The sequence below is a fragment of the Carcharodon carcharias genome, chromosome 33 (assembly GCF_017639515.1).
Source record: "Carcharodon carcharias isolate sCarCar2 chromosome 33, sCarCar2.pri, whole genome shotgun sequence".
In the NCBI taxonomy this organism is placed as follows: Eukaryota; Metazoa; Chordata; class Chondrichthyes; order Lamniformes; family Lamnidae; genus Carcharodon; species Carcharodon carcharias.
Genome location: NC_054499.1, coordinates 14,361,974 through 14,387,699, shown reverse-complemented (window position 1 = coordinate 14,387,699; position 25,726 = coordinate 14,361,974). Strand labels below are relative to the sequence as shown.

At 54.2% G+C, this 25,726-nt stretch overlaps 1 protein-coding gene across 1 annotated transcript in view; it reads left to right on the top strand.

Annotated features, from left to right (window-relative positions):
- Positions 1-1,379: 1,379 nt before the first annotated feature.
- LOC121272254 (zonadhesin-like) overlaps positions 1,380-25,726 on the top strand; it is a 64,019-nt gene continuing 39,672 nt past the window's right edge. Inside the window, exons 1-11 of the mRNA XM_041178783.1 lie at positions 1,380-1,437; positions 1,979-2,092; positions 3,959-4,083; positions 6,685-6,827; positions 9,416-9,559; positions 10,328-10,492; positions 11,301-11,435; positions 14,946-15,115; positions 18,942-19,141; positions 20,732-20,889; positions 23,562-23,802. Of these exons, the coding sequence (XP_041034717.1) occupies positions 1,380-1,437; positions 1,979-2,092; positions 3,959-4,083; positions 6,685-6,827; positions 9,416-9,559; positions 10,328-10,492; positions 11,301-11,435; positions 14,946-15,115; positions 18,942-19,141; positions 20,732-20,889; positions 23,562-23,802 (1,653 nt within the window). The remainder of the gene's footprint in view (positions 1,438-1,978; positions 2,093-3,958; positions 4,084-6,684; positions 6,828-9,415; positions 9,560-10,327; positions 10,493-11,300; positions 11,436-14,945; positions 15,116-18,941; positions 19,142-20,731; positions 20,890-23,561; positions 23,803-25,726) is intronic.

Genomic DNA, 25,726 nt, shown 5'->3' with positions numbered 1-25,726 from the left:
TTAGGGAAGAAAACCTGCCTGTCCTTACCCGGTTTGGCCTACACGTGACTCCAGACCCACACAGCAACGTGGTTGATTCTTAACTGCCCCCCTGACATGGCCGAGCCAGCCCACTCAGTTCGAGGGTAATTAGGGATGGGCAACAAACGCTGGTCTTGCCAGCAATGCCCACATCCCATGAAAGGATAAGTAGGAAAAATGCAGGAGGTTGAATTTTAAAAATATAAGCAGGCCTCAGCGACTGATTACAGCTCTGCCACTTCTGTTGGGAAATGTCTATATTTGGAAAGCAATGGAGGACAAAATGGACTTCGGCTGTAATGTCCCCATCCCCCTTGGTCAGTGAGCCTGCCAATGCTCATAGTCTTGGCTCTCACATGAAGAATGGATACTTGTGTAACATGCTGGAGTCTGCCTGGCACCATGAAGATATACCCTATCCTAGAGGAGGAGGACATTAGAGGAAAAATAATGCAACAAGGATAGTTCCAAATGCATACCCACCACTCCCCCCCCAAACTCCAGTAATTGAGATCAATGGGTAATTAACCTGCCTTTGACGTTCAATGGCATTACCATCATCAAATACACCACTATCAACATCCTACCATTGACCAGAAACTGAACTGGACCAGCCATATAAATACCGAGGCTACAAGAGCAGGTCAGAGGCTGGGAATCCTGCGGTGAGTAACTCACCTCCTGACTCCCCAAAGCCTGTCCACCATCTACAAGACACAAGTCAGGAGTGTGGTGGGAATACTCCCTACTTGCCTGGATAAATGCAGCTTCCACAACACACAAGAAGTTCGACACCATCCAGGACAAAACAGCCCCGCTTGATTGGCACCTCATCCACAAACATTCACTCCCTCCACCACCGACGAACAGTGTGTACCATCTACAAAATGCACTGCAGCAACTCACCAAGGCTCCTGAGGCAGCATCTTCCAAACCCACAACCACTATCATCTAGAAGGACAAGGGCAGCAGACACATGGGGACACCACCACCTGGAAGTTCCCCTCCAAGCCACTCACCATCCTGACTTGGAAATATATCGGCCGTTCCTTCACTGTCACTGGGTCAGAATCTTGGAACTCCCTCCCTAACAGCACAGTGGGTGTACCTACACCACATGGACTGCAGCGGTTCAAGAAGACAGCTCACCACGACCTTCTCAAGGGGCAATTAGGGGTGGGGGATAAATGTTAGTCTAGCCAGCGGCACCCACATCTAGCGAATGAATGAAAGAAGAGGTGGATTAAAATCGGGGATGCTCAAGTGGCCAGAATTGGAGGAGCACAGAGATCTCGGACTGTCATGGGGCTGAAGGAGATACAGAGATAGAGGGGGAGAGAGAGGGATAGATTGAGACCATGGAGGGATTTGAAATTGCGGCTGAGAATTTTTACATCGAGGCGTTGAGATCTAAATGTAGGTCAGCGAACGCAGAGGATGATAGGTGAAGGGTGACAGGTCAGTGAGCACCAACGGTGATAGGTGAAGGATGATAGGTCAGTAAACATAGAGGGTGATAGGTGAAGGGTGATAGGTCAGTGAGTACACGGGGTGATAGACAAAGGGTGATAGGTCAGTGAACACAGAGGGTGATAGGTGAAGGGTAACAGGTCAGTGAGCACAGATGGTGATAGGTGAAGGGTGATAGGTCAGTGAATGCAGACGGTGATAGGTGAAGGGTGATAGGTCAGTGAACGCAGAGGGCGATAGGTGAAGGGTGACAGGTCAGTAAGCACAGAGGGTGATAGGTGAACAGGACTTTATGCGAGTTAGGGGAGCAGAGTTTTGGATGATCTGAAGCCTGTCTGTGGAGGTTAGAATGTTGGAGACCAGCGAGGAGTGTATTGGAATAGTCAAGTCTAGAGGGAACAAAGACTTAAGGTTTTACCTACAGATGGTGGTGGGGGAGGTATGGAATCAGGAAAATAATTCATCTGTAAACTTTTTCTCTTGACAGATGGATCCTGCATTATCTCCGGAGACCCTCACTATATAACCTTCGATAGCAGGAAGTTTACTTTCCTGGGGACCTGTACCTACACCCTTGCCAGGAACTGTCGGAATAAGACAGGTATGAAGGAAAGGATGATAAATAAACTGCAGTTCTGAAATGTTAAAAATAGCTCACAACACCTACTAGTGGAAAAGCCAATCTGCTGAAGGGGCTATATTCGACATGTTAACCTGGTTAACCTGCCCTTGTTATTTCTCTTCACGGATGTTAATGTTCCTGTGATTATTTCCAGTGGTAGCACTCTCACTCCCTGAGACCGGCAGGTCGAGGGTTCACAACCCACTCCGGAAACTTGGGCACAGAACTCCAGGCTGACACTCCCATCGGTGGTACTGAGACAGTGCTGCATTGTCAGGCGCGCTGTCTTTTTTTGGAGTGGACACTGGGCCTCTCAGGCGTTTGTAAAATCTCTCTGGGGTCTATTTTGAAGGAGAGCAGGGTATTGGGGTCGGCGGGGGAGGGGGAGAGCTCTCCCTGATGTGCTGAGCCAATATCACAATGCTGTTTGTGGGATCCTGCTGTGCGCAACTTGGCTGCCGCATTTCTCACATCACGATAATGACTATGATTGTAAAAAGTACTTCACTGGCTGGCCAGCACTTTGGGATGTCCTGAGGTCATGACAGACACTGAGTGAACACCACCCACTTGCAGTTTTGTGCATGCACCTGTGTGTCTGTGAAATTCGATTGCTCAGCCTGTCTCTGTGTGGGTATGTGTATGGATGTGCGTGTCTGTCTGTGTGTGTGGGTGTGTGTGTGTGTGTGTCTGTCTGTCTATCTGTGTGTTTATCTGTATGTGTCTGTGTGTGTGTGTGTCTGTCTGTGTGTGTCTTTGTGTGTGTGTGTCTGTCTGTGTGACTGCCTGTGTGTGCCTGTGTGCGTGTGTCTGTCTGTGTGTGTGTCTGTGTGCGTGTGTGTGTGTCTGTGTGAGTATGTATTTGTGCGTTGTCTGCGAGTGCGTGTGTCTGTGTGTGTTGTCTGCGAGTGCGTGTGTCTGTGTGTGTGTGTCTGTGAGTGTGTGTCTGTGTGTCAGTATTTGTGTGTGTCTGCGTGTGTGCGGCTGTGAGTGTGTGTGTGTCTGTCTGAGTGTGTATGTGTCTGTGTGTGTGTGTGTCTGTGTGTGTGCGTATGTCTGTCTGTCTGAGTGTGTATGTGTCTGTGTGTGTGTGCGTGTGTGTGTGTCTATGTGTGTGTGTCTGTGTGCTTGTGTGTGTCTGTGTCTGTATGTGTGTGTGTGTGTGTGTGTGCGTCTGTGTGCCTGTGTGTGTATGTGTCTATGTGTGTGGGTGTGTGTTTGTGTGTCTGTGTGTGTGCGTGTGTGTGTGTGTGTCCGTGTGCCTCTGTGTGTGTGTGTCTGTGTGTGTATGTGTCTATGTGTGTGTGTGTGTGTTTGTGTGTCTGTGTGTGTGCGTGTGTGTGTGAGTCTGTGTGCCTGTGTCTGTGTGTCTGTGTCTGTGCCTGTGTGTGTGTGTGTGTGTGTGTCTGTATGTGTGTGTCTATGTGTGTGTGTGTCTGTGTGCTTGTGTGTGTGTGTGTCTGTGTGCCTGTGTGTGTGTCTGTGTGTATGTGTCTATGTGTGTGTGTGTGTGTCTGTGTCTGTGCGTGTGTGTGTGTGTCTGTGTGTGTGTGTGTCTGTATGTGTGTGTGTGTGTGTGTGCCTGTGTGTGTGTGTCTGTGTGCCTGTGTATGTGTCTGTATGTATGTGTGTGTGTGTGTGTGTGTGCCTGTGTGTGTGTATGTTTGTCTGTGTGTGTGTGTGCCTGTGTGTGTGTGTCTGTATGTGTGTGTGTGTGTGTGTGTGTCTGTGTGAGTGTGTGTCTATGCTTGTGTGTCTATGTGTGTGTGTGGTGTAGATCTCTCAGTAATCACCCTGTATCTGATCAGTATACCTTCCTCCTTTATATTGTTTGATGTTTTCTAGGACCTTGGTTCAGCATCGAAGGGAAGAATGAGGAGAGGAGCTTACCTGGAGCTACTTACCTGAGAAAAATTTACCTCACCATCGACAATATCATCATCACTCTGATGAAAAACCGGAGAATTCTGGTTAGTTTTCTTGGCTTCACCATTCGCTCTCACTGAGAACGTCACTGGGTTAAGTAGAAGTGACCACAAAGCTGTTGGGTTATTATTTAAACCCATCTGGGTCACTCATGCCCCCTTTAGGGAAGGAAATCTGCTGTCCTTACCCAGTCTGGCCTACACGTGACTCCAGACCCACACAGCGATGTGGTTGGCTCTTAACTGCCCCTCGGAAATTTCCCAGTGTGGCAATAATTGCTGCCCTTGGCAGAGGTACCCCAAATCTGGAGGATTAATATGACAGAACGTTACACGGCTGATTGTTGGGGAACTTCAGGTAGAGGTGCCATAAACAGCTGGACGGAGCAGTGATGATGGGAATGAGCAGATTAGGATTCATCTCCCTTCACTCTCAGAGCAACAAACCACACACTTACCCTCAGGACCCAATGGCCAAAGGAGACCAGGAGTAACAGAGATTACACAATCCTGTTCTCTCACTCTCCTGTTCTCTCACTCACTCTCCTGTTCTCTCTCTCTCACTCTCCTGTTCTCTCTCTCTCTCACTCTCCTGTTCTCTCTCTCACTCTCCTGTTCTCTCTCTCTCTCTCCTGTTCTCTCTCTCTCTCTCCTGTTCTCTCTCTCTCACTCTCCTGTTCTCTCTCTCACTCTCTTGTTCTCTCTCTCTCACTCTCCTGTTCTCTCTCTCACTCTCCTGTTCTCTCTCTCACTCTCCTGTTCTCTCTCCCACTCTCCTATTCTCTCTCTCTCTCCCCTGTTCTCTCTCCCTCAATCTCCTGTTCTCTCTCTCACTCTCCTGTTCTCTCTCTCACTCTCCTGTTCTCTCTCTCTCTCTCTCCTGTTCTCTCTCCCTCACTCTCCTGTTCTCTCTCTCCCACTCTCCTATTCTCTCTCTCTCTCCCCTGTTCTCTCTCCCTCAATCTCCTGTTCTCTCTCTCACTCTCCTGTTCTCTCTCTCACTCTCCTGTTCTCTCTCTCACTCTCCTGTTCTCTCTCCCTCACTCTCCTGTTCTCTCTCTCTCACTCTCCTGTTCTCTCTCCCTCACTCTCCTGTTCCCTCTCCCTCACTCGCCTGTTCTCTCTCTCCCACTCTCCTCTCTCACTTTCTCCTGTTCTTCTTAACCCCTGTTCTTTCTAATTCCTGTTCTCTCTCACTCTTTATCTCTCTATCTCTCACTCTCTTTTACAGGCCTACCTTCATCCTGTGTCGATTTCTTTGTTACACCCTAGAAAACCTCTGGGATGATTTATGGCCTGTGCTAAGTTACCTCTCCCTGGTGGCAGGACTTCAGGTGCCCCAGTATAGGGAGGGCAAAATTAGCCAGGCCTACTCTGACAGCTACAGCCACGGGCCCCGTTCTCCGGTGCACCGGGGCCTCAGCTGAGGTTCACTGGAGATCATCCCCCATGGCAAATGTCCTGTTGTTGGTCACAGTGTAAGGCATGAAGCTGACAAGGATCTGGGATGTGCAGAGGAGGAGGTGGGAACCCTCATCCCCACAAACTGTCTTCCAGCTGCAAAAAGATGATGAGGCAAAACTGAGAAACAAAGAGAGTAAAACTCGCCTATTGATTTTTAAAAAGGGGGCTGATGAATATCAACCCGCCCAGAACCCAGAGTACAGGGTCAAGGCCGCCAGTGGTGGTCTAATTGGACCCTGAATCCATAGCTGTAGGATATATAGTGGCCACAGCAATGCCCTCCTTGCTGGGAGCCAATGGCGGCCAGGCACAGACTGGACATCTGACCAATAAAGTATTTGAACGCCAGGTTAAGCCAGTCGTTTAACGCTGCCACCATGCAGTGGCCAAGCGAGTGGTATTTTCCACTAACTGGACGCTCCCGTTCTGCCTACCGCACCATCGAGGCAAATATGAATTTCGGTGCCGGTTCGATCCCAGGTGCGTAGGCCCGTGCCCCTCACCTATTGGCTGATCAAATCAAACAACGTGTTCCTTCAGCGGTTTGCAACAGGCAAGAGTACGGACCGCACTCAACCAGCCCACATTTGAAAAACTCAAAACACAAATGCCTAATGATCGCTGTGAATCCGCGATCGGGCAGCACTGACTGAACAATCCCGAGTGTGCTAATAGCTATACTCACAAACTGGTTTAAGAGCTCATAACGTGGTCCATTTACACGTGCTGGAGGTGACATCCATCCAAACACAGGGACCCATTCCCTGCAAATAAAAGGAACATGTTCAAGCCTTGAGCCTTTTTTTTGAATCGCCCCGGAGCCTGAGGAGCCTATAGCCCTCGTTGCTCTCTCTCCACGGCAACACCTCGGCCAATCAGAGTTGACTTGCCAACCAATCAGCACCCTTTTTTCTCCTGTAGTATAAATTGTTGCGTTTGTTTGAAATTTGGCATTCTTGCATTTGTCCCGACGAGTGCAAGACAAGACGCTTCGGTAATGTCTCTCTTTTCAGTGATAATCAAGTTCTGTACCGCTAAGCGACCATTAATAGAGTATTTCTGACTCAGCGGCACCAGCGACCCTCTACCTCCAGCGTAGGAAAGCCGTCCGAAAGATGCGGCCATCAGAAAGGCAAAAAAATGTAATAAATTGACACCAATCCCAACTCTTCTGCTTTGCAGCTAAACCAAACAAGGGTTCGGCTGCCCAAGACTGTGGGGAGAGCCCAGCTCTCTCAGTCCGGCCATTATGTCGTGGTCCAGACAGATTTTGGCTTGCAAGTACAATACGACGGGAATCACTTTGTGAAGATAATTGTATCCAGGTGAGTCCCATGGACTTGAGTGCCCCAACTGGCGTTTTGTTTTGCTGTGCCCCTGTCCTTCCCTCCTACTTTGCACCTACTTCTGTGAAGCCCCTGCCCATCGACATAGACCCTGTAGCTAGTGACATAGCGTCTGCTATCATCACACACTTTCATTACCCCTCCCCAGCTTCACGCCACAGTGCAAGGTAGCTCTGCTCCCAGCGAGTGTTGACAGCAGCTGTTTCCCCTGGTTTAACACTGGCGTTAGCATGTTATCCCAGATAGGGTAAAGCAGGATATCGCTTTGTGAAGGCATTTCAGCATCTGTCCAGTTTGGCACCTCTGGGGTCATGTCTGTGAGTCTACTGGGCCGCGGGTTCCTGGGACCAGCTACGCAGGATCGCAGAACTGTCACTGCACAGAAGGAGGCCGCTCGGCTGTGCCAGCCCTCCGACAGAGCAATTCACCTGGCCCCACTCCCCCTGCCTTCTCCCCGTTACCCTGCACGTTCTTCCTTTCCAGATCCCTCGATGGACTCTGCCTCCCCCACACTCCCAGGCAGCGCATTCCAGATCCTAACCACTCGCTGCATGAAAGAGTTTCTCCTCATGTCTCCATTGCTTCTTTTGCCAATTATTTTAACTCGGTCCCCTCTCCTCCTCGATCCTTCCTGTCAACTCCGTCCAGACCCCTTATGATTTTGAATACCTCGATCAAATCTCCCCTCAGCCTTCTCTTCTCCAAGGAAAACAGTCCCAACTTCTCCAACCTATCCACATAAATGAAGTCCCTCATCCCTGGAACCACTCTCATAAATCTTTTCTGCACTGTCTCTAACTCCCTCAAATCCTTCCTAAAGTGTGATGCCCAGAACAGGACACAATAGTCCACACAGCTACCAGCTACCTCCTGCTTGCTTCCATGTACATAGACTCTCCACTCACTCTCCCTGTACATGAATACACACACACAGACACACACAAACACACACACACACACATACAGACACACATACAGACACACATACAGACACACACACACAAACACACACACACAGACACACACACAGATACACACACACACAGATACACACACACACAAACACACACACACGCATACACATGCACACTCACACACACACAGACACACACACACAAACACACACACACGCATACACATGCATACACATGCACGCTCACACACACACACACACACACACACAGACACACAAACACACACACACACACACGCATACACATGCACGCACACACACACACACACAGATACACACACACACACGCATACACATGCACGCTCACACACACACACACACAGACACACAGACACACACACACGCATACACATGCACGCACATACACACACACAGATACACACACACACACGCATACACATGCACGCTCACACACACACACGCACACAGACACTCATACACACACGCATACACATGCACACTCACACACACAGCCGCAGAGATCTGTACTCAGTGAGCTGGTATACCTAACCCACTGACATGTACCTAACTCACCCATGTACATCTAACTCACCCACATATATACAACTCAATGTACATATATTCAGCGCAGGGACAAACACCCCAACATAAATAATTCACACTGAATTCCAATACTTACACTCTTTTAGACAGGTCTGTAATCTTGCTGATACCTTATTTAACTTGCTATAAGATGCAACTTGTTTGATGCCAATTAGCTTAACTGTGATATCATTGTCCTTGTGCATCACTGAATCCCCCACTATCAACATCCTGGGGGTTACCATTGACCAGAAACTGAACTGGACCAGCCATAAAAATATCTGTGGCTACAAGAGCAGGTCAGAGGCTGGGAATCCTGCGGTGAGTAACTCACCCCCTGACTCCCCAAAGCCTGTCCACCATCTACAAGACACAAGTCAGGAGTGTGATGGAATACTCCCCACTTGCCTTGATGAGTGCAGCTCCCACAACTCTCAAGAAGCTCAACACCATCCAGGACAAAGCAGCCCCGCTTGATTGGCACACCATTCACAAACATTCACTCCCTCCACCACCGACACACAGTAGCAGCAGCGTGTGTACCATCTACAAGATGTACTGCAGCAACTCACCAAGGCTCCTTAGACAGCACCTTCCAAACCCACGACCTCTACCATCTAGAGGGACAAGGGCAGCAGATACATGGGGACACCACCACCTGGAAGTTCCCCTCCAAACCACTCACCATCCTGACTTGGAAATATATCGGCCGTTCCTTCACTGTCGATGGGTCAAAATCCTGGAACTCCCTCCCTAACAGCACTAACACTCCCCCCCGCCCCCCACACCACAGGGGCTACAGCGGTTCGAGAAGGCAGCTCACCAGCACCTTCTCAAGGGGCAATTAGGGACGGGCAATAAATGCTGGGCCCAGCCAGCGAAGCCCACATCCCCATGAAAGAATGAAAAATAATCTGTTGCATGTGTGATGTGCCCTGTGACCCTGAGCTACCATCAGTCTGACCGTCATCATTCTGGAGACCCCTCATCCCCTCAGCCCCAGGGGCCTCACACCCGGTTGTTGCTGTAAAGGTCTCTCTTTCTCTCTCAGCTCCTACAGCGGACAGATGTGTGGGCTCTGTGGCGACTTTAACGGGAATGACGCCGACGACTACCGGAGTCCAGATGGGGCCTTATTGACGAACAGCACAATGTTCGGAGACAGTTGGAAGACAAAGGATGATGAGGATGAGAGGTGAGAGTTGCCTGGACGCTCGGCATCGGATCGATTCCCCCAATACCTCTCCTGCGTACATCAGTTTAGATCAGACTTCAGATACAATTATTCGGAATCTCTTGACAGCCCAATGAACAAGGTCATGATCCCAATCAACTAGCGAGCCGCAGAGGCTAGAGAAACCAGAGTTTGCATTTACATAGCGCCTTTTGCAATCTTGTGGTGCCCCAAAATGATTGACAGCCAATTAGGCGCTTTCTGTCTTTTGAAATGTCGTCACTGTATAGAAATACGGCTGCCAATTTGCGCACAGCAAGCTCCCACAAACTGCAACGTGGTAGTGACCCTGCTCACCTATCCCAGGCCTGTTGGTTGGTTGAAGGGTTGACTATTAGTCAGAACGCCGAGGGTAAAACTGCCCCCCACCCCCCCACCCGGCTCCCCTTCCGATAGTGAGTGTTCTAGACAGGGTAGATCGAGAGAAACTACCCCCATCGGCGGAAGGGTCCGGAAGCACGGGACTCCATTTTGAAAGCGATTGGTGAAACGAGAGAGAACCTCTTCACCCGGCGAGGGGTTAAGGCCCGGAAGGCGGTGCCGGAGAGAGCGGTGGAGGCAGATTCTGTCTAGGCTGAATTGGGTCATTACCTGTAGAAAAATATAATTTGAGGTGCTCCGGGAACAAGGGAGGGGAGCGGGAGTGGCTGAGTCGCTCTCGCAGAGGGGCTAGCATGGGGCATGAGGGGCTGAATGTGCCGCACACATTCCACGAAATTTTTTTTCAAGGAAACCGGGGCCTCGGTTTAAGGTCTCGTCCAAAAGACGCCACCTCCCCACCCCAGCCTGCCCCGCCCAGCCCCACGACAGAAAGGGTGCGCTCAAGCCCATCCTATTCGTTCCTGTTTGCCGAATCGCGGGATTGTCCCCTGGTGGAGCCTTCAGCCTTCAGAGGTGAGAGTGTGGGCCGTGGCTGACCATCGAAGGCCCAGGCTGGCCTGTACTCGTGGCCAGAGGAAAGGCGTGAGCGTCAATGGTTCAGCTCTGGCCTGAGGAGAGAAAATGAAAGGGTGGGGTGGGTGGGGCGGTGGGGGGGCCGGGGGGGTTGGAATCCTGGGGTGGCTGTGCCAACGCGGGTTTGTGGCCTGTTTTTCACACGATCCAAATTTAGTTTCTGTTGGTCTGCGGCCGGACGTTTGAACGAGGTGTGGCCCAAGCTCGGGCTGTTGACCAGCAGGACCGCTCCCCATGACTCCTCAGTAGGACAGTAACGATAATGTGCAGCACCCTGAACATAGCCAAAGCACCAGCAAATCGCGCTTAAACCGAGAGGCGTAAGGAGATACTAGGCCGGGGGTAGGTTTTTAAGGGGCATCTTAAAGGAGGAGAGAGAGACAGAGAGAGAGAAACGGGGGTGGGGTTGAGGGAGGGGAATTCCAGGCCTTAGGGCCCCAGGCAGCTCAAGGCACGGCCGCCAATGGCGGAGCGATGGAAATCGGGGTCTCGCCTCACCCTTCCTCCCTCCCCCTCCTGCCCACTGATGCGGTAGCTGTCCGAACCCTGCTTCGGAAGAGGGAAATGGTTTCATATTCTACCGAGGCGCATGACATCCGAACAAGGTAAGCGAGGCGCAAGGGCCCCATTTTGGGCCTGCCTCAGGCCTCTCCACTAGGCCTCATGGTGTCTGCACATCGCTGGTTTATATCCCCCCCACAAAAGCAAGCCATAACCAATGTTTAGGTAACCGGTTGTCTTATGACAGGAATGCAAAGACCCACAGCGTCATGTGTCTATATTTCAGATGTAGGACTATTAACCCGAGTCCATGCGAGAAGGATGTCTTCGACAAGGCGAATGAACAGTGCAGCCTCATCACTGACCCCACGGGACCGTTCAGGTAGGAGATTTTTGAGTTACCGAAGCAAAACGCGGCGAACACTGGAAATCTGAAATTAGAAAGCAGGTAATGCAAGGGCAGGTCAGTCAGTGCCCGTGGAGAGAGAAACAAGAGTTAACGTTTCAGGCCGGTGACTTGTCACCAGTGCTGGGAGACGTTTCAAGCAGGTTAAAATGGAAGGGGTCGGGAAGGACACAAGACCCTGACAGGGTGGAGGACAGGAGAGATTAAATGACAAAGGGGTTGGCCTTCCAACTAGGGACAAAGGTAGTGGTCATGGGGACAAGAAAGGATCGAAGGGGTGCCCAGAGTGAGCGAGCTACGGTCTGAAAGCAGAAGCAACATGATTCAACAGACCACTGGAGGAGGCTCCACCAATATCCCCATCCTCAACGATGGGGGAGCCCAGCACATCAGTGCAAAAGATAAGGCTGAAGCATTTGCTACAATCTTCAGCCAGAAGTGCCGAGTGGATGATCCATCTCGGCCTCCTCTGGAGGTCCCCAGCATCACAGATGCCAGTCTTCAGCCAATTCGATTCACTCCACGTGATCTCAAGGAACGGCTGAAGGCACTGGATACTGCAAAGGCTATGGGCCCTGACACTATTCCGGCAATAGGAGTGAACATTTGTACTCCAGAACTTGCCGCGCCCCTAGCCAAGCTGTTCCAGTACAGCTACAACACTGGCATCTACCTGGCTATGTGGAAAATTGCCCAGGTATGACCTGTAAACAAAAAAGCAGGACAAATCCAACCCAGCCAATTACCGCCCCATCAGTCTACTCTCCATCATCAGTAAAGTGATGGAAAGTGTTGTTGACAGTGATATCAAGCGGCACTTACTTAGCAATAACCTGCTCACTGACACCCAGTTTGGGTTCTGCCAGGGCCACTCAGCTCCTGACCCCATTACAGCCTTGGTTCAAACATGGACAAAAGAGTTGAACTCCTGAGGTGAGGTGAGAGTGACTGCCCTTGACATCGAGGCAGCATTTGACCGAGTGTGGCATCAAGGAGCCCTAGCAAAACTGGAGTCAATGGGAATCGGGGGAAAACTCTCCGCTGGTTGGAGTCATACCCAGCACAAAGGAAGATGGTTGTGGTTGTTGGAGGTCAGTCATCTCAGCTCCAGGACATCACTGCAGGAGTTCCTCAGGGTAGTGTCCTCGGCCCAACCATCTTCAGCTGCTTCATCAATGACCTTCCTTCCATCATAATGTCAGAAGTGGGGATGTTCGCTGATGATGTTCAGCACCATTCATGACTCCTCAGATACTGAAGCAGTCCATGTCCAAATGCAGCAAGACCTGGACAATATCCAGGCTTGGGCTGACAAGTGGCAAGTTACATTCACACCACACAAGTGCCAGGCAATGACCATCTCCAACAAGAGAGAATCTAACCATCGACCTTTGGTGTTCAATGACATTATCATCACTGAATCCCCACTATCAACATCCTGGGGGTTACCATTGACCAGAAACTGAACTGGACTAGCCATATAAATACTGTGGCTACAAGAGCAGGTCAGAGGCTGGGAATCCTGCGATGAGTAACTCACCTCCTGACTCCCCAAAGCCTGTCCACCATCTACAAGGCACAAGTCAGGAGTGTGATGGGATACTCCCCACTTGCCTGGATGAGTGCAGCTCCCACAACACTCAAGAAGCTCAACACCATCCAGGACAAAGCAGTCCCGCTTGATTGGCACCACATCCACAAACATTCACTCCCTTCATCATTGACACACAGTAGCAGCAGTGTGTGTACCATCTACAAGATGCACTGCAGCAACTCACCAAGACTCCTTAGACAGCACCTTCCAAATCCATGACCATCTAGAAGGACAAGGACAGCAGACACATGGGAACACCACCACCTGGAAGTTCCCCTCCAAGCCACTCACCAATCTCACTTGGAAATATATCGGCCGTTCCTTCACTGTTGCTGGGTCAAAATCCTGGAACTCCCTCCCTAACAGCACTGTGGGTGTACCTACAGCACATGGACTGCAGCGGTTCAAGAAGGCAGCTCACCACCACCTTCTCAAGGGGCAATTAAGGATGGGCAATAAATGCTGGGCCCGGCCAGCGACGCCCCCATTCCATAAAATCATTTTAAAAAACCTAAAACATACAAAGGAAACAAAAATAGGAGCAGAGATTACAGTCTGATCTTTTTAAAAGTATTCCTTCACGGGACGTGAGTGTCGTTGGCTGGGCCAGCACTTATTTCCCATCCCTAACTGCCCCTTGAGAAGGTGGTGGTGAGTTACCTAATGAACTGCTGCAGTCCCTGTGGTGTAGGTACACCCACAGTGCTGTTAGGGAGGGAGTTGTTCAACTTAATATTGAGCCCAAAAGGCTGTAAAGTGCCTTAACCAAAGAATGAGGCACTCGAGCTTGTATTGGGCTTCATTGGGACACTCACAGCAGGCCAAGGACAGAGAGGTCATTGTGTCAGCAAGATAGCACATTAAAATGACGGGCATCTATCTGGAGACTCAGCGCCACACTTGCGGACTGAACAGAGGTGCTCCGCAAAGCGGGCACCCAATCAGCCTAGACCCAACCCGCTCGTCAACATCGAACTCAGTCAACTAAATAGAAGGAAGGGCAGGTAAATCGCTGCTTAACCTGGAAGGAGTGTGGACAGAGAGGAGAGTGGAGGTTAAAGGTGGGGGTGGGGGTGTTACACCCACTGCGAGTGCGTGGATTTCCAATAACAGGGGATGTTTTTTGGATCCCACATGCAGCCAGTTGTACAGGGTTTTCTCTGAATGTTTACTGGGATCAAACTTAGCTTTGTGAGAGTTGAGGTTAGGTATAGAACTCCAACACGAGTGGCAAGAGTACCAAGGAAAAGGAAAACCTCCCCCTGCTCTATCTTAACATAGCGGGGAGGCGGTGAGGGAGTGGGAATGCCACTGGGCTAGCAATCCAGGGGCCCAGGTTAATGCTCTGGGGGACGGGGTGGGGGAGGGGTTCAAATCCCACCACAGGCAGCCGGTGGAATTTCAATTCAATCAATAAAATCCGGAATATAAAACTAGCCTCGGGGACATGACAACTATTAGAGTGTTGTTTAAAAAAAAACCCCATCTGGCTCACTAATGCCCCCTTTAGGGAAGGAAATCTGGTGTCCTTACCCGGTCTGGCCTACACAGGACTCCAGACCCACACAGCAACGTGGTTGGACTCTTAACTGCCCCTCGGAAATGGTCTGGTAAACCACTCGGTGCAAGGGCAATTAGGGATGGTCAACAAATGGTGGTCTTGCCAGAAGAGGACACCGTCAGCCAACTGCACCCGGGTGCCATTCCTGCTCTGAGGAACAGTTCAAGTCTCCTTTTCCCCTTGCTGCCCACCCATTAGTTTGAGGGCCGCAGCCAGTAGTCTCGGTTTCGGTGTCACCGGATCCCTCCGGCCAACGGAGCCCAGGACCGACTCGGTGAGGGAGATTCACCCGGAGGCCGACGCGTCGAGTAACGTTTGCTCCCGTTAACAGGGACTGCGTCGAGGTGGTGGACCCCCTGCCCTACTTCAACAACTGCGTCTACGACATGTGCCGGTTCCCGGACTACCAGCCCACCCTGTGTGACCAGCTGCAGGCCTACACCGAGGCCTGTCAATCCGCCAAGGCCACCGTCCACAACTGGAGGACCCCGGACTTCTGCAGTGAGCCAGCACACGTTGTTATGACTTCGGGTGGGGGGGAGGTGGTTAGTGGGCGGGAGGAGTGGGTTGAGGTGGGTTGGGGGGATTGGGGGTGGTGGGTGTGGGTTGGGGGGATTGGGGGTGGTGGGTGTGGGTTGGGGGATTTTGGGGGGTTGGGTGTGGGTTGGGGGGCGTTGGGGTGGGTGGGGTTGGGGGGTTGGGTGTGGGTTGGGGGATTTGGGGGGGTGGGTGTGGGTTGGGGGATTTGGGGGGGTGGGTGTGAGTTGGGGGGGAGTTGGGGGGTGGGTGTGGGTTGGGGGAGTTGGGGTGGGTGGGGTTAGGGGGGTGTATGAGTTGGGGGGTGTGGGTTGGGGGATTTGGGGGGGTGGGTGTGAGTTGGGGGGGAGTTGGGGGGTGGGTGTGGGTTGGGGGAGTTGGGGTGGGTGGGGTTGGGGGGGTGTGTGAGTTGGGGGGTGTGGGTTGGGGGATTTGGGGGGGTGGGTGTGAGTTGGGGGGGAGTTGGGGGGTGGGTGTGGGTTGGGGGAGTTGGGGTGGGTAGGGTTGGGGGGGTGTGTGAGTTGGGGGGTGTGGGTTGGGGGATTTGGGGGGGTGGGTGTGGGTTGGGGTGGGGTTGGGAGGGTGGGTGTGGGTTGGGGGAGTTGGGGTGGGTAGGGTTGGGGGGGTGTGTGAGTTGGGGGGTGTGGGTTGGGGGATTTGGGGGGGTGGGTGTGGGTTGGGGTGGGGTTGGGAGGGTGGGTGTGGGTTGGGGGAGTTGGGGTGGGTGGGGTTAGGGGGGTGTATGAGTTGGGTGGGTGTGGGTTGGGGGATTTGGGGGGGTGGGTGTGAGTTGGGGGGGAGTTGGGGGGTGGGTGTGGGTTGGGGGAGTTGGGGTGGGTGGGGTTGGGGGGGTGTGTGAGTTGGGGGGGTGTGGGTTGGGGGATTTGGGGGGGGGTGGGTGTGAGTTGGGGGGGAGTTGGGGGGTGGGTGTGGGTTGGGGGAGTTGGGGTGGGTAGGGTTGGGGGGGTGTGTGAGTTGGGGGGTGTGGGTTGGGGGATTTGGGGGGGGTGGGTGTGGGTTGGGGTGGGGTTGGGAGGGTGGGTGTGGGTTGGGGGAGTTGGGGTGGGTAGGGTTGGGGGGGTGTGTGAGTTGGGGGGTGTGGGTTGGGGGATTTGGGGGGGTGGGTGTGGGTTGGGGTGGGGTTGGGAGGGTGGGTGTGGGTTGGGGGAGTTGGGGTGGGTAGGGTTGGGGGGGTGTGTGAGTTGGGGGGTGTGGGTTGGGGGATTTGGGGGGGTGGGTGTGGGTTGGGGTGGGGTTGGGAGGGGTGGGTGTGGGTTGGGGGAGTTGGGGTGGGTAGGGTCGGGGGGGTGTGTGAGTTGGGGGGTGTGGGTTGGGGGATTTGGGGGGGTGGGTGTGGGTTGGGGTGGGGTTGGGAGGGTGGGTGTGGGTTGGGGAGTGGGTGTGGGGTGGGGGGGAGTGGGGGAGCGGGGTTGGGGTGGAGGGGTGGGGGAGTGGGTTGGGGAGTGGGGTTGGGGTGGGGGGGTGGGGGAGTGGGTGTGGGTTGGGGGGAGTGGGGTTGGGGTGGGGGGGGGTGGGGGAGTGGGTGTGGGTTGGGGGGAGTGGGGTTGGGGTGGGGGGGGGGGTGGGGGAGTGGGTGTGGGTTGGGGGGAGTGGGGTTGGGGTGGGGGGGTGGGGGAGTGGGTTTGGGTTGCGGGGAGTGGGGTTGGGGTGGGGGGGTGGGGGAGTGGGTGTGGGTTGGGGGGAGTGGGGTTGGGGTGGGGGGGGGGGGTGGGGGAGTGGGTTTGGGTTGCGGGGAGTGGGGTTGGGGTGGGGGGGGGGTGGGGGAGTGGGTGTGGGTTGGGGGGAGTGGGGTTGGGGTGGGGGGGTGGGGGAGTGGGTGTGGGTTGGGGGGAGTGGGGTTGGGGTGGGGGGGTGGGGGGAGTGGGTTTGGCGGGGTGGTGGGGGCAGATTTCTGGTGAGGTTTTCCTGTGAAAGCTTTTGACTATTGAAAAAAAATTGTTCGGTGATGCCCGGGGTCTTTTTATCTCCACCCCCCCCTCCCCCAAAGGCCGGTGGTGGGGGGGGGCGGATTTCCGGATTTCTGTCACGACCATGGTGGGATATTGGATCTCGACCTGGCCAAACCCGCCCCCCCCCCTTACTTAATGTTGGCTGAACCCCTGAGAGAAAAGGGCTGGAAACCTCCCCCCACCCCCCACCCAGCTTCTCCCCCCATCCCCCACCACCACCCCTCCCCACCTCCCCTCCCCCACCACCCCTCCCCACCACCCCTCCCCCACCACCACCCCTCCCCACCTCCCCTCCCCCACCACCCCTCCCCACCACCCCTCCCCCACCACCACCCCTCCCCACCTCCCCTCCCCCACCACCCCTCCCCACCACCCCTCCCCCACCACCACCCCTCCCCACCTCCCCTCCCCCACCACCCCTCCCCACCACCCCTCCCCACCACCCCTCCCCCACCACCCCTCCCCACCACCCCTCCCCACCACCCCTCCCCCACCACCACCCCTCCCCACCACCCCTCCCCACCACCCCTCCCCCACCACCCCTCCCCCACCACCACCCCTCCCCACCTCCCCTCCCCCACCACCCCTCCCCACCACCCCTCCCCCATCACCCCTCCCCACCACCCCTCCCCCACCACCCCTCCCCCATCACCCCTCCCCCACCACCACCCCTCCCCACCACCCCTCCCCCATCACCCCTCCCCACCACCCCTCCCCACCACCCCTCCCCCATCACCCCTCCCCCACCACCCCTCCCCCATCACCCCTCCCCACCTCCCCTCCCCCACCACCCCTCCCCACCACCCCTCCCCCATCACCCCTCCCCCACCTCCCCTCCCCCACCACCCCTCCCCCATCACCCCTCCCCCACCACCACCCCTCCCCACCACCCCTCCCCCACCACCCCTCCCCACCACCCTCCCCCATCACCCCTCCCCCACCACCACCCCTCCCCACCTCCCCTCCCCCACCACCCCTCCCCACCACCCCTCCCCCATCACCCCTCCCCCACCACCACCCCTCCCCACCACCCCTCCCCCATCACCCCTCCCCCACCACCACCCCTCCCCACCACCCCTCCCCACCACCCCTCCCCCACCACCACCCCTCCCCACCACCCCTCCCCCACCACCCCTCCCCACCACCCCTCCCCCATCACCCCTCCCCCACCACCACCCCTCCCCACCACCCCTCCCCACCACCCCTCCCCCACCACCACCCCTCCCCACCACCCCTCCCCCATCACCCCTCCCCCACCACCACCCCTCCCCACCACCCCTCCCCACCACCCCTCCCCCATCACCCCTCCCCCACCACCACCCCTCCCCACCACCCCTCCCCACCACCCCTCCCCCACCACCACCCCTCCCCACCACCCCTCCCCCATCACCCCTCCCCCACCACCACCCCTCCCCACCACCCCTCCCCACCACCCCTCCCCCATCACCCCTCCCCCACCACCACCCCTCCCCACCTCCCCTCCCCCACCACCCCTCCCCCACCATCCCTCCCCACCACCCCTCCCCCATCACCCCTCCCCCACCACCACCCCCCCCCCAGAGAAACTTTGCAAAAAATATATCTACTCACAGTTTTGGATAGGGTGAAAAGTGCCTCATCCCATCGCCTTGGCTACCATGAGGCAGTGACCCCATTTTGAGGCCTGTGTTAGGGTCTCTCGGCTTGACTGTCACAGGGTCCCTCCTCCTGTAAGTTCACCCCCTGTGACCCCTTTCATCTGGACTGCACCTTTAATACCTCATCTCGAGGAAGATGCAGCAGCACTTTCGTTGCGTGACCACTTTCCATTTCTTCCACAGCTCCACCATGCCAGGCACACTCCCACTACAACCTGTGTGCCAACCTGTGCCCCAACACCTGCGCCCAGCCCAACCCCTCCAACTGTTCAACTAAGTGCATTGAGGGATGTGACTGTGACCCTGGATATGTTCTCAGTGACAGAAAGTGCGTTCCCCTCTCCGACTGTGGGTGCTCTGACCTGCAGGGTGACTATCACATGGTGAGTACCCTTCACACTCACGCACACGAACACGCACATACATATGCACACACGCGCGCGCACACACAGACACAACACACACACTCAAACACACACACACAAACATGCAAGCACACACACACAAATGCACACACAGCGCACATACATGCGCATGCACACAGAAACACACATGCACAGACACACACACACACACACACACACACACACACACACACAAACACACACACACACCCCCCTTCACAAACAGACACACATGCATGCATGAACACATACACACAAGCATACACCCTCACACACACAGATGCGCGCGCACACACACACACACGCGCACACACACACTCAAACACAAATGCACACACACAAATGCACACACGTGCGTGCACACATAAACACGCATACACACACGCTCACAAACAGACACACACACACACACACACATACACACACACACACACACACACGCTCACAAACAGACACACACACACACACACATACACACACACACACACACACGCTCACAGACAGACACACACACACACACACGAACACATACACACAGACACACACACACACACAGATGTGCGCGCACATACACACACACACACACACACATATACAGACACACACACACACAAAAACAGTTTATCCCCAGTCCCTTGGTAACCTCTACCATCAACAACAAAAGACTGGGCTGTGATGCCCTCCATGATCAGATAGCCTGTGCACTCGCCATTTAGGGGCACACTGGGAGCGGGTCCACCTGTGGCCAAAGAATGGTACATCAGCGGCACGATGGAGGAGGGGAGGTCACCAGTCAGAGTAAAGTCGAGGAGGTGGTGAGAGTGATAATTGGAAGGACAGGCAATATAAAATGAAGGATATAATTCTATAGAGGGGTGCAGGAGCGGCGGGTGGGGGTGGGGGGTGGTGGTGGTGGGGGGCGGGAATCGGGGGCTGGGTATTGTTGAATGTGGCAGGGCAGAGAGCATACTAGATCCTGGGCTTTATAAATACAGGCATGGAGATAGAAGCAAGGGAAGCGATGATGGACCTTAATGAAACACTGGTTCAGCTGCAACTAGAGTATTGTGTCCAGTTGTGGGCACCACACTTGGAAAGATGTGAAGGCGTTAGGGAGGGTGCAGAAAAGAATCACGGGAACGGTTCCCAGGGATGAGGGACTTTAGATTACGTGGATGGATTGAAGAAACCAGGGTGGCTTTCCCTGGAGAAGAGAAGGTTGAGCGAAGACTTGATGGAGGTGTTCAAAATCAGGAGGGGCCCGGAGAGGGTAGAGAGGGACGCATCGAGAGGTGAGGTGATTGGCAAAGGCGATGGGAGGGAAAACATTTTGTGGTGGCTCAGGTCAGAAATGGGCTGCCTGAGAGGGTGGTTAGGGCAGATTTAAGGGTGGCTTTCCAAAGGGAATTAGATCATTCTCTGCAGAGAGAAAATTTGAAGGGCTGTGGGGAGCTGAGTTGCCTTTACAGAGAGGGGGCATGTGAGTGAAGGGGCCGAACGGCCTCCTCCTGCGCTGTAACCATTCTTGGCGCCTACAGTTTATGTCAGGACCTCTCTCTCCGCTTGCAGATCAATGAGTCCTGGTACCTCCCAGGGTGCAAGGAGAAATGTACCTGCGTCAGTCCAAAGCTGACCAAGTGCCGGAAGACGGACTGCTCACCGTTGGAGATATGCGCCCTCTTGGATGGCGTCTACGGCTGCCACCCCAAAGGTAAGGTTTCCCTTTCGTTCAGTGGGGTGGGTGCCACTGGCAAGGCTGGGATTAATCACCTGTTCCCTAGCTGCTCCGAGACGTTGGTGGTGGGTGCAACTGAATGACTTCAGAGCGCACTTAAGAGTCCAGCACGTGGGTGTGGGGCTGGTTCCCCTTCCGCTAAACGACACAGCAAATCAGTTGGAACTCTGACGACAAACAGCTTCATACTTCCAGGTTTTTTTTTCCTTTAAAAACCGGATTCGAGTTCTCGATCTGCCACAGGCGGGCACCACCCCCCTTCTCGGGGGTGACACCGGTCCAGACGCATGTTCACCGCGCTTGCTTTCTTACTTCATACTTTCATGGGGCGTAGGCGTCACTTTCATTGCCTGTCCCCTTGAACTGAGCGGCTTGCTAGTGGTGAGCGTCTGGAGTCACATGTAGGCCAGACCGGGTAAGGATGGCAGATTTCCTTCCCTGAGAGACATCAGTGCACCAGATGGGTTTTTTTTATGACAAATCGGTGAGGGTTTCCTAGTCACTGTTGCTAATTTCCAGGTTTTTATCCATTTGGATTCAAGCTACCGAGGTGGATTTTGAACCCATGTCCTCGGGCAGTTATCCTGGGCAGCTATAGCCCAGTGAGGTCACCGTATTTCCCCATTTGAACTATTGCAAAGCACTGGGTCCAATCTTCTGTCTATCTGACATCAGCCGAGGAGCAACCATCCCTTGGTTGATGATCCACCCTCCCACTCTCTCAAGCCAAGGGCCACAAGGCCTCCATTCTCTACCTCAGGTTTCAGGCCTGGGGCCTCCAGGTAGTTTGGCGCTCACTGCCTTAGCCAATGAGCCGTCGTGGGCGTTGGCGGACTCCACTGTTGTGGCTGAGCTCTTCCTACCTGTTGACCGGCACCAACCAAAACAAAAATAGCTGAAAAAACTCAGCAGGTCTGACAGCATCTGCGGAGAGGAACACAGTTAACGTTTCGAGTCCGAATGACTCTTCAACAGAACTAAGGAAAAATAGAAGGGAGGTAAAATATAAATTGGTTTAAGTGGGGGGTGGTACAAGTAGAGCTGGATAGAGGGCCAGTGATAGGTGGAGATAACCAAAAGATGTCACAGACAAAAGGACAAAGAGGTGTTGAAGGTGGTGATATTATCTAAGGAATGTGCTAATTAAGGGTAGAAAGCAGGATGAGCAAGGTACAGATAGCCCTAGTGGGGCTGGGGTGGGGGGAAGGGATTGAAATAGGCTAAAAGGTAGAGATAAAACAATAGATAGAAATACATTTAAAAATAATCGAAATAGGTGGGAAAAGAAAAATCTATATAAATTATTGGAAAAAACAAAAAGGAGGGGGAAAATCGGAGAGGGGTTGGGGATGGAGGAGAGAGTTCATGATCTAAAATTGTTGAACGCAATATTCAGTCCGGAAGGCTGTAAAGTGCCTAGTCGGAAGATGAGGTGCTGTTCCTCCAGTTTGCGTTGAGCTTCACTGGAATAATGCAGCAGGCTAAGGACAGACACGTGGGCATGAGAGCAGGGTGGAGTGTTGAAATGGCAAGCGCCAGGGAGGTCTGGGTCATGCTTGTGGACAGACCGAAGGTGTTCTGCAAAGCGGTCACCCAGTCTGCGTTTGGTCTCTCCAATGTAGAGGAAACCGCATTGGGAGCAGCGAATGCAGTCGACTAAGTTGAGGGAAGTGCAAGTGAAATGCTGCTTCACTTGAAAGGAGTGTTTGGGCCTTTGGTCGGTGAGGAGAGGGGAAGTGAAGGGGCAGGTGTTGCACCTTCTGCGGTTGCATGGGGAGGTCCCGTGGGAGGGGGTTGAGGTGTAGGGGGAGATGGAGGAGTGGACCAGGGTGTCCCGGAGGGAACGATCCCTGCGGAATGCCGACAGTGGGGGTGAAGGGAAGTTGTGTTTGATGGTGGCATCATGCTGGAGTTTTTTCAGGTATTTTTGCTTTAGTTTTGGATTCCCAGCACCCGCAGTTTTTTGCTTTTATCTTACTGTTGACCAGCAGGTCCTGCCGGACCATCGTCCAATGGTGAGTCACAGCCAACACCATGTGATAGGAAGTAGGAAGGAAGTTGACAGGAAGTTGGGATGCCAATCCTCCAGGACTCTCCCAGAGGCTCCCAGGAATGAAAGATTAAATCTCCGGCACCCCCAACGCTGCTGTGGGCATTTCAGGAGATAAACCCCAGGAGCGTTGAAATAAAATACATCATTTTTTCCCCCTCTATTTTAATTGAACAATTATGTTTGTGCGGGATAAAAATGTTAGAGATGGGCGGGGGGGGAGGGTTGGTGGGGTGGGGAGGAGGGGTCAAGGGATGTGTGATTGACAGGCGAGAATCATCCAGTCAGGACAATTTGCTTTCCTAATTGGCATGGGAAGGTGGGGGCGCAGAGAGAATTGAGGTAGGGGGGGCAAATAATGGCAGGAGTGTTGGGGGGTGGTGGTGGGGGAGGGGGGGGGTAGTGGCAGCAGGTGGTCATGTGATGAAACATGCCCAATCAGAGTTGGCCCCATCTTATGGGGAACACAGGCCTGTTAGTCATGCAGTGACCCATGACCCCATACAGTGACCACCCACCACCATCGAATATCCGCCACTTCAGTCCAGTGCAATGTCAGAAAATTGACCCCCTCCCCAACCCCGCTGGTCTCTTACAGAACACGGAATGTGCAGCGCCTCCGGAGACCCCCACTACAAGACGTTCGACAGACTGTCCTACGACTTCATGGGGAACTGCACCTACACCTTCACCAAGCTCTGCCAGCCCTCCTCCTCCTCCTCCAGCCTGCCCAGCTTCAACGTGGAGACCAGCAACGAGCACCGAGGCAGGAACACGCGGGTCTCCTACGTCAGGGCTGTCCACGTCGATGTCTACGGGCACCGCGTCACCCTGCTGAAGAGCCGGAGGGTCATCGTGAGTATCTCAGGGCGGGGGGAAAGCGAGGAGGAGGGTCCTTCTGCACCAAGCCCCTCCACCAGGCTTCCTGGCGTTGGGTTGGTGGGGTTGGAGGGGGGGGGGGTGCAGTCTCGTGGGGTCCAAAGAGCGGGAAGCACTTCACAGCTTTCCCTTTCAGACATGGTCGCTTTTTTGTAATCTAAGAAAGGCGGCGCCCAATTCGCGCACAGCAAGATCCCACAAACAAGAATGACAAGACGGCCTTGTTTCAAGTGATGTTGGTTGAGGGATAAATATTTTTCCGGCCGCACTAGGGAAAGCTCCCCTTCTCTCGGAATCGTGGAACAGTTTCAGCACAGGAGGAGGCCACTTGGCCCATCATGTATATGCCAGCTCTCAGCAGCCAATAACTCATCAAGTCCCTCCAGCCCTGAAATTGGTTTTCTCTTCAGGCAATTCCCTTTGGAAAGCCATGATTGAACCTGCCTCCCCCACACTCTCAGGCAGCGCTTTCCAGATCCTAACCACTCGCTCCTTGAAAAAGTTTCTCCTCGTGTCTCCGTTGCTTCTTCTGTCGATCGCCTTAAATCTGGTTCTCAGTCCTTCTGCCAATGGGAACAGTCTCTCCCTATCTACCCTGTCCAGGCCCCTCATGGTTTTGAACACCTCGATCCAAATCTCCTCTCTGCCTTCCCTTCTCCAAGGAGAAAAGAGATAGGCAAACGTAGATGGGTTTTAACTCCAGAGTTCCTGATCTCTGCACCTTGCTGAAGGGATCTGGATCACTCGCTGCCTCTCCCCTTGTTTGATCCAGCATGCGGCCTATAAAAACCTAATGATCCATTGGAATCGAATCTGGGGCAATCAACAGTTCTTCAGTAAAGCCTAATCAATAGGCCACCCACAAATATTTACTACCTCTGACACCTTAATTAAAACAAAGAGGCCAAAATTCAGACTTAACGTGTGGTTTAAGCACGCGTGAAGGCTACATAAAAGGTTCCCTATTCCACCGGCATCAAAACCGTATAAACTGTCAAGGGAAAGCGTCACTCCAAGAAACGGCTATTCACCCGCCAATGCTCCAGATCTCTTCCCAAGCCAGGGCCTCTGCTCCTCGGGGCAGCACTTACCAGGCATGTCCAGGCTTGCCCTGCTGTCCAGCTCCTGGCTGCTGCCCTCTATCTCTCTCTCTATCTCTCTCTCTCTCCATGAGGCTTCTCAGTCTCAGGGGTGCTGCCAATCTGTCTGGCTGGGCTGGGTCTTGAATTTCCCCTTCCTGGCTCTTTAGCCACCCTCGTGGGTTTTAAGCTGCTCTGGGCTCCTGACACGCTGCCCGTCACAAGCCCACGAGTTTGTCCAGGCTGATTTCTCCCTCCCCTGGTGGCACCGGCTCTGTTCCCCACCCCCCCCAACTCCCCACCGCGCACACCACCTCCCCCGCCCCGGCTCGGCGTCCCATAGGGGGGGCCGACCAGGTCCCCCGCTCGCTGCTGCTGTCCCCCACCATCGCCACCTGCTGCCGGGGGCCCTTTCTGCACAGAGTTGAGGGTCCAACTGATGTGGCAACTCCTCGAATCGAGCCTGAGTCGAGCTGGTGTTGGTCGGACGGTCCATTTGCGCGCAGGCTCAATTGACGACACCATCTTGGGTCGGTACACGTGGCAATTTAGGCCCCAGGGTCCTGCACCTCCTACCACCAAACCCCTTCTCCCGCCCCGCCCCCCCCACCAACCCCCAACCAACCCTGACCCCAACTCCCCCCCCCCCACCGAATCTGCCCACTAGAACAAACTAACCAAGGCAGTCGTGGACATGATTATCGGGCCTGACTTCATCTCCCTCCAAACCCCATTCACTTTACACGGGGTTAAAATCGGGCCCTATACTATGGACTGGGCGAAGAGCGCTGGGCCATAATGCTAACTTGGAGAGCCGGCAC